At 46.4% G+C, this 9,308-nt stretch overlaps 1 protein-coding gene across 1 annotated transcript in view; it reads right to left on the reverse strand.

Annotated features, from left to right (window-relative positions):
* MTHFD2 (methylenetetrahydrofolate dehydrogenase (NADP+ dependent) 2, methenyltetrahydrofolate cyclohydrolase) overlaps window positions 1–2,275 on the reverse strand; it is a 31,584-nt gene extending 29,309 nt beyond the window's left edge. Inside the window, exon 1 of the mRNA XM_043468138.1 lies at window positions 2,104–2,275. Within this exon, the coding sequence (XP_043324073.1) occupies window positions 2,104–2,204 (101 nt within the window). The 5' untranslated portion in view covers window positions 2,205–2,275. The remainder of the gene's footprint in view (window positions 1–2,103) is intronic.
* Between the last annotated feature and the right edge of the window lie 7,033 nt (window positions 2,276–9,308).

Here is a 9,308-nt window from a genome sequence, read left to right on the forward strand (position 1 = left end):
CTTGGGACTATTATAATAAGCCTACTATACAGAACAAGAAACTGAAACAATAGTAACAAAATTCAAACACAAACTTCTGCCTCCAAAGTTCTTTTTTTTTTTTTTTCTATACTCCACGGTCTACAATACTCTCTCTCTAACCATGAAAACTCTCACACTATCCCCACCCACCCACCTAAAGGAATACATGCAAACCTATATTTTTAAAAACATGTTTTAATTTTACCAACTAGCAGTAATCAAAGCAATACATCAGAACCCTGAATACTAAATGTACTTACTGCCTTCAGAGATGTGGAAGCCTATTCATCCAGAAAAGTGAAAGGAGGACACTGGTTACTAGACAGTGTGAGCAAACTGTTCCAGTTCTTTAGATTACAAATTGGAAGCTCCTTATAAATCTCTTTTCAATCATGGAACCACATGTGGCCAGAACTCAGGGAGGGAGGAAGAGGGAGGAGAACAGAGAGTAATAAAAGATGGGGCTGGAAAGGCAGATCAGGGTCAGACTAAGAAAATCCTTGAATGTCTCCCCAGAAATCTTTCAACAATGGATTAGAGACTTCCCTGCTGGTCCAGTGGCTAGAACTCCGACCTCCCAATGCAGGGGGTCAGTTCCATCCCTGGTCAGGGAATTAGATCCCACTTGCCGCAACTAAGACCCAGTATGGCCAAATAAATTAATATTTTTACGTTAATTAACTAAATTTTTGGTTGCGCTGGGTCTTTGCTATTGCCTGAGGGCTTTCTCTGGTTATGGCAAGTAGGGGCTACTCTTTCTTGCCAACTGCAGGCTTCTTATTGTGGGAGCTTCTCTGTGGCCCCGGGAGCACAGGTGGCCAGAAAATACCAGCTCTAGGGCTTGCGGGCTTCAGTAATTGCAGCTGGCAGGCTCAGTAGTTGTGGACACGTGTTCAGTTGCCCCACAGCATGTGGAATCTTTCCTGATCAGGGATCCAACCTATGTTCCTGCATTGGCAGGTGGATTTTTATCCACTGTACCACCAGGGAAGTCTCAAATAATATTTCTCTTAATGCATTAATCCCCATTCTGTGCTCCAACAGCACCTTGGAAAACATCTCTAATAGCATGTTTACACTGATTGGAAATTACATACTGTTCTGCCCCTTGACAGGTAGGGAAGTTTCACTAAAGAAAGAACCGTTTTTTTCCATCTCTGATTAATGCACAGCCTAGCACAGTACCTGGATAAAGGGGCTGCTGTTACAAATAAGCTCTAAAGACTGAAAGGAAAGAGGGTGCATAGATTTAGGGAACTGAAATCACATCTCTCCCTCCCCCCAAAACTCTTCAATCTATGTTTAGAATGGGAATTTGTGAAATATCAGAAATATCATGAAATATTTATAACCTCCCTAAGAAAACTCAAACCGAGCTTTCCCTCTTCTCTTCCCGGGTGTTCACCACCTCAGTTTCCTCGATCTGGCACTGACCAACTCCAGGCGGGCTGCAGTCAAAGTCCCGGTGACCACTGCACATTTATTCGCTTGGGAGGGAAACGGGCAGCTCGTAGAGCAGCGCGAGCCACATCCACAGCCTGGAGGAGGAGGGAAGGGGTGGTACCGGGCGAGCAAAGCTTGTGGGGGATTTCATCAGACTGCTCTAACCCTCTCCGCCGCTAGGGTTCCGGGAAGGGGCGGGTCGCTGAAGGCTGCTCGCTTACAACTCTTACTCGCGCTCGCCAAAACGTCTCGGCTTTCCAGCTCTTGGTTTCACGGCCAAGGTCGGTCCTGGCCGGTGACTTCTTTTTGCTCTCATGTAAATCGTGGCGCCCCAGAGCCCGCCTGCGCCTCTGCTCCACACCGTGGGCCCTGTCCCACCGGCGGACTGGCCTCGAGACAGGGCAACGCCCGGAGCTGGCCGGAGACCGGCTCCCTCCGAAAGGCGGGCTCCCGGCTCAGCGCGGAGCGAGATCCCTAGCGGCAAGCTGAGGCCACGCCGGGCTGCCGCGTCGCCCCGCCACACCCCTCTCTGTGGCCACCACCGCCCGGGACCGAGATGCTTCAGAAAGGCGTCCCGAGGCGGGCCGGCGCTCAGCTCCCTCGCTTTTCCGCGCTGACCCAGCCCGCCGACCCTCTTACCGCACTGCCGAGAGGTGGAAAGGGCGTTGACGGAGGCGGCCACTCTGCGCGGACCGGAGCAGTCGGGTGACCAAAGTGGTTATAAAGGACGCTGCAGCCATCGTCAGCGCGGGGAAAGATACGCGCGCTGGCCGCACGGTTATACCGCTGCAGCGTGGCAGGCCTCGCCTCCTGCCGGCACCCATTGGTCCCTGCCGCTCTCCACTTGCGGTCTGTTGGGCCGCTGGAGCTGAAGGAGCCAATCGTTGTCTTCCTTTACCTCGGAGAAGCCCCTGCGTGACTCTGAAGACTGGAGAGCTTGCCTAAAGTGGCTGAGCAACGCAAGCCCCTGCCAAACGTTGTCAGGGAAGCCCGGCCAAGTCATTCATTCATTGAGCAAATGTCTTGAGTGCCTGCTGTGTGCCAGACGCTGTTAAGAGTGGACAGAAAGATAGGAAGACGGAATAGCACCTAGTATATGTAGAAGAGAGGTGCAGTTAGAAAACAACTATTTGGCAAAATCATAGTAAAAATTGAGACTCAATGAATGTCAAAACAACTGATTGAAGTTGGATGAGGAACAAGTGATTTACATATAGTTTTGCTAGATCTTGCAAACAAAAATACAAGATGCCCAATTAAACTTGGGAAGACAAGTCATACTTTACGAAAAAAGTTTTCATCTGGCGACTTCCCTGGTGGTACACTGGTTAAGAGTCCGCCTTCCATGCAGGGTACCAGGGTTCTATCCATGGTCCAGGAACTAAGATCCCATGTATGGCAGGACAACTAAGTTCGTGCAGAGCAACTACAAAAGCCTGCTGGCTCTGCAAGAAGAGAAGCCAACGCAATTAGAGAGTAACCCCCAGCTCACCTCAACTAGAGAAAGCCCTCGCCTAACAACAAAGATCCGGCAGAGTAAAAAAACAAAACAAAGAATGGTATTTATCTGTTATCGGAAATTCAGATCAAACTGGGCTTCCTGTATTTTATCTGTCTGGCAGCCTTATTTGCATAGTCTCAAAGTATCTCTCCCACGAAGTATTTTTATTAATAGCAAATGGGGGAAATGGCACATTTACAGTGGAGAAACCTGACAACCATTACCTTAAACAAGTAATCAAAATTAACACCACCGGTAACAGGAAAAGCACACATTATATGCCCTCAGATATGATGCATTGAGGAGGATACACCACTTTATAAGTCATAGCCAGCCTGAATGTTGAATGAAGTGATTTTCTTAAAACATTGAATTCCCTAAACTCATTACAGATTTCTTATTTACGCATATAGAGGAGAGATCATAGACCTGGAATGTTAAAACAGTCCAGGAAAAAGCCACAGTCCTGAAATTTTGGAAGGTGTTCATAAATCTAAACACAAGAAAACATCAGACAAGTCAAAACTGAGAGAGGTTCTACAAGAAAAGTACCCTATACTCTTCAAAAACGTCGAAGTCATGAAAGACAAAGGATGAGGCACTTTTCTAGATGAAATGACCCTGAGCATGATAATTAACTGTAACATGTGATTCCAGCCCCACCCCACCCCCACAATTACTTTCCTTTTTCCTTCATTCTTTTTCCTCTGTCTTTTTTTGCTATAAAGAACATAGCAAACTCTGGGAGATGGTGAAGGATAGGGAAGGCTGGCATGCTGCAGTCCATGGGGTCTCAAAGAGTCAGACACAACTGAACAAGAACCTTGATATTCCACGTTCCAGGATCTACTAAGGCTTCTACTTTAGCTTCAGAATTTCTTCCTTTCCACCTTCTGTTAGAATCATTAGATGATGAGGGTGGTTCTCTCGCCCATCAAGAAACAGAGTGGGTCCAAACTGAGTTAATAAACCTCTTCCCTTTAAAGGGATGCAACAGTCAGGCATAAACAGCAAGGAATGTAAAAACCATTCGCCACTGATGTTGCACATAAGGCATTCCAGGAAAGTGCACCCCTGCCTCTTCCCTGACACCCCCTCACTCCTTATGATTGCTAAGGTTTCCAATTCTTCGGGTTAAGACTGAAAATGTTGCACTGTTACAGGAAAGGGAATCCCTTCTAGGGCCCCTGTGTGGACTCTTGTTGAACACTCAGAAATTGTCTAAGGAGACGCACGTACTGACAAAGCAAGAGACTTTATTGGGAAGTGTCCCCAGGCAGAGAGCTGCAGGGTAAGGGAATCCAGGAGAACTTCTTTGCCACAAGGCTCACAGTCTTGGGTTTTATGGTGATGGGTTTAGTTTCTGGGTTGTCTCTGGCCAATCATTCTGACTCAGGGTCATTCCTGGTAGCACACAAATTGCTCAGCCAAGAGGATCCAGTGAGAAGATTCTGGGAAACTGGTAGGGCATATGGACTAGTGTCTCCTCTCTCCTTTTGACCTTTCCCGAATCTTCTGGTTGGTGGTAGCTTGTTAGTTCTAGGTTCCTTACCAGGACCTCCTGTTGTAAGATAACTCATGCAAGTGGTTAATGTTGTGTCCAGCCCGGCAGACAGCTTTAGTCAGTGGCTCCCCTAATAGCACTAGTATCTATATTCTATCAAGTACACTGCTACATCAATGACCACCTGAGGCAAGGCATTAGTTATGTAGATGGTATCTCTAGGCAGAGTCACTTTTGGCCTTGGGCCCCCTCAGTCTTCTGACTGCAAAACCCTCAATGGCCAAGGGGCCCCCATGGCTCTCTGGTGTCTGGGGCATTCCCTCTTCCAATGCCCTAAAGGGTGTGTTTATAGCCATCCTCCCTCCAGTGCCCCTTTTGTCCACACAGGGTACACTGGTCCTATCCAGGTACCCATGGGACTAATGGTCTGCAAGGATCAAATTGGTCCAGAAAAACCAGTTTCCCCTTTGTTGGCCTTTGAGTGATCAAAACCACTGCCATCATCTGAGCCTTTTGCATATTTCTCTGGGTGTGTTCAGTCTTTTCAGCCATATCCTTATTATTGAAAAACAACTAGGCCAATTGGAAGAAATCATTCATCAGGAATCTGAGGATCAGCAGTTGTTTTCTGAATTTTGTGCCTAATGTCTGGGGCACAGTGGGCTATGAAATTCATACCCAAAGGTTTTGAACCTCAGGGAGGAGGAAGCCTCATGTGTATGGGATCCTGACCCTGTAGGGCTGGGTCAGTTAATATGTCCTCTGCGTCCTTCCTAAAGTTACACCTCTGAGCTACACATGCCTTAAATTCCTTTTGGGTTCCATTGCCAAGATACAAAATTTGAACATCTCACTCCATTTAAATATCCTAACTTGCATTATGGCCAAATCAGATTACATAAGCTAGTAAATTTTTTCTGTTTTAATTCCTGTTGTCTTAATTCTTCCCAATCCCATCCCAGAGTATATGGCCCAGAGGGGACAGGATTGATAGAGCCTGACCCGTTTCAGACCCGAACCTGAGGTGATGTTGCTAACTCCTGTGCTATCTATAGGTTTCATTCTGCTGTCAAAATTCACCATTTCCTTCCCTGGCAGTCTAGTAGTCAGGACTCTGTACTTCCAATGTAGTGGGTGCAGCTTCAGTCCCTGGTTGGGGCACTAAGATCCTGCAAGCTGTGTGGTGTGGCAAAAAAGAAAAAATCCACCAGGCACTTATGATTTTAGATGTTATCCCTTCCAAGGTAGTCTCCCAACCAGATGTTAGTGCCCAAAAAGTTGTTGCAAAGGAATGATACAGAAGGTATCACACAGTGTGGATGATCAGCAGGAGTTGACCTAGTTGCAAGTTGGAAATAAAGGGTCAGCGCTTGTCAACAGAGGGCTTCCCAGGTGGCGCTAGTGGTAAAGAACCCACCTGCCAAAACAGGAGACATAAGAGACGTGGGTTCGATCCCTAGGTCCGGAAGATTGCCTGGAGGTGGGCATGGCAACCCACTCCAGTACTCTTGCCTGGAGAATCCCATGGGCAGAGGAGCCTGGGCTATAGTCCATGGGGTCGCAAAGAGTCAGACATAACTGAAGCAACTTAGCACACATGCACTTGTCAACAGGAAGTACATCTTGGTAGCCACACCAGTTTTCTGGGGTTAAGAAAAGAAGGAAATGGAATAGGAATGAACACAGAAGAAAAAGTTCAGAGTCAGAAGAACAGTATAAATTATCAAAACCTCTGCAACATTTCTGTCCTAGACCTGCTGTTGGATGTGCATAAGCACAGCCATTCCACACCATCTTTCTATAATAAACCATGTCAATTGCCATCATTCCTCTAGTCTGGACCTAGGTTCTGCATCAGAGCCCCAAAGCATTCTGGGTTGACCAGTCTGATAAAAATGGGTACATATCAGCGGAGCACCCTCCCTGGTACATCTGGCTTGTGGTGTCCCACAAGCGCATCTAGGACCAACCCCTAATTCCCAACCTTTTCTTACCTTATCACTGTCCCTTCATGGCTCGCCAGCTGAAAACCTGCAAGTTAGATTGGGACTTGAACCCACGGTCTTTTTTCTTTTAGTTACTTATTTATTTTTATTTTGACTGTGCTGGGTCTTCATCGCTGTGCATGGGCTTTCTCTGGTTTCAGCAAGTAGGGGCAACTCTTCATTGCAGTGTGCGGGCTTCTCATTGTGGTGGCTTCTCGTTTCGGAGCACAGGCTCTAGGGTGCGCAGGCTTCAGCTGTTGCAGTTCAAGGGTTCTAGAACGCAGGCCCAGTAGTTGTGGTGCACTGGCTTAACTGCCTTGCAGCATGTGGAGTCTTTTTGGACCAGAGATTGAACCCATGGCCCCTGCACTGGCAGGCAGGTTCTCAACCACTGGACCACCAGAAAAGTTCCCCATGGTCCTTTAATTGAGATCACACACTCTAATAATGAAGTTCAGGTTCTTGATGTCTTGTCACAGGACAAATTCAGTGAGACACAACCTGATATGTAAGAAGTGGAGTTATTCAGAAAGAAACAGACTCCACAGACAAGGTGCGGACCATCTCAGAAGGCAGAATACAGCATGATTGGTTTTTAATGGGTTGGGGAATTTCATAGGCTAATGAGTGAGAGGATTATTCCAACTATTTCAGGGAAGGGGGGGATTTCTAGGAACTGGGCCCACTTTGGGGCCTCTTACAGTTGGTCTCAGAACGGTCATGGCACCTGTGGATGTGTTGCTTGACATCCTAATGTATTACAATGACTGTACAATGAGGATCAAGGTCCACTGGAAGTCAAATCTTCTGCCATCTTGGACCTAGCTGTTTCTAACCAATTATTCTCATGTCCTATGGCTATGTCAGGGCTTCCCTGGCGGCTCAATGGTAAAGCATCCACCTGCCAATGCAGGAGACGTGGATCCAATCTTTGGGTCGGGGATATCCCCTGGAGAAGGAAATGGCAACCCACTCTGGTATTCTTGCCTGGGAAATCCCCTGGACAGAGGAGCCTGATAGCCTACAGTCCATGGGGTTACAAAAGTGTCAGACAGGACTTAGCGACTAAACAACAACAGCAACATGGCTATGTCATTCTTTTAAAGGTTGTGCCCTGCCCCCTTCCCTCCTGTTTCAATATGATGTGGGCTTATTAAGCCAAGACCATTCATATCTCCTGACTCATTTCATTTATGCAAGCACAAAGCACATCCATTAATAATCCTTCTAATAATACCTAAGCTTTACTGAATATTTGCAATGTTTTAGGCACTGTTTTATGACCTTTGCATATATTATCCTATTTAATTTTCACAATAATCCTATGAAGTAAGTGCCATTATTACCTCCATCTTACAGATAGGGAAAACAAGGCATAGGAGGCCTAAGGAACATGTCCACGGTCAGGGAGCTAGTAAGGGCAGGGCAGAGATTGAAGCCAGACAGACTGGCTCCCGAGCCCATGCTCTGCTATTAACTACAATTTACTGAGCACTTCTTTGGTGTCAGACACTGGGTTCAGTCTCTTGGACTGCAAAGAGATCCAACCAGTCCATCCTAAAGGAAGTCAGTCCTGAATATTCACTGGAAGGACTGACGCTGAAGCTGAAACTCCAATACTTTGGCCACCTCATGTGAAGAACTGACTCACTGGAAAAGACCCTGATGCTGGGAAAGATTGAAGGCAGGAGGAGAAGGGGATGACATAGGATGAGATGGTTGGATGGCATTACCAACTCGATGGACATGAGTTTGAGTAAGTTCCGGAAGTTGGTGATGGACAGGGAAGCCTGGCATGCTGCAGTCCATGGGGTCACAAAGAGTTGGACATGACTGAGCAACTAAACAGAACCGAACTGGGTTCAGAACCATCTTCTTTGATCCCAACAGTTCTGTGGGGTACGTATTATGCTGAAAGATGAAAGAACCGAGACTCAGCTCTTGCCTGAAGTCACTTACCAGCAAGATAAGCTAGATGGGCCTGACATGGAAGCCTTGCCTCTAGCCCTCCACTTCATGTGGCCTGAATATTTAATAAACAGATAATTGAGGAACCCAGACTACACCCAGGCAAAGTAACTTAAAACTATAAAGGAATGAGAGAGAACAGTTGGGCAGAGAAGGCCACAGAGTTGGTAGCTAGAGCTCTAACAGTGTTCCACGTCTAGAAGGAATCCACAGAGATTATGAACACCCTTTCCACCACCCATCAAACCTCCAGCGTAACTGATTTACCTGAAGAAATCAAGGACTCAATATCATCCCAGAGCAATTTCTAAGTAAGGATTATGCCAGGCATCCCTTGTGATCTGGAACTCATAATGGCACCAGGACAGCCACTACAGTTGTGAAAACATTGAAATATTTCTGTATCAGTGAAACCTGCTCTCCTAAGCTCTCTGGTTGTTTACCACACCCTAGCTTCTCTCCCTAGAGAAATTAATATTGACACCCAGACCATGATCCTGCTTTTACAGTAGGCCAGTTTAGAACATGTCCATCCATCTCATGTCCCCTGAATTTTTCCCATCTTGGAACATACTATTTTTTGGCCAATGTACCTTCTATTTTAATCCCACTAAAGTAGATAGCACTAAGACAGGCAGCCCAGTCTCTAAAACATTCAACTAGAGAGAGCTGTGACTTTTTTCTTACTATGCAAGCAATGTGTGGTCTTCCATTTAAAATACACACACATATATGCATACACACTGGAAACTACGAAAAAAAAGACTAAGAAGGAGAGACAAAATAACACTCCAGCACCAAGCAGAAACATTCAGGATTAGGTAAATGGCACTGTGCTTGGATGTAAGGGTATTTTTTAAAAGTTGAAAAAGTTGCACACTGGTTC

The sequence above is a fragment of the Cervus canadensis genome, chromosome 5, assembly GCF_019320065.1.
Source record: "Cervus canadensis isolate Bull #8, Minnesota chromosome 5, ASM1932006v1, whole genome shotgun sequence".
NCBI lineage: Eukaryota > Metazoa > Chordata > Mammalia > Artiodactyla > Cervidae > Cervus > Cervus canadensis.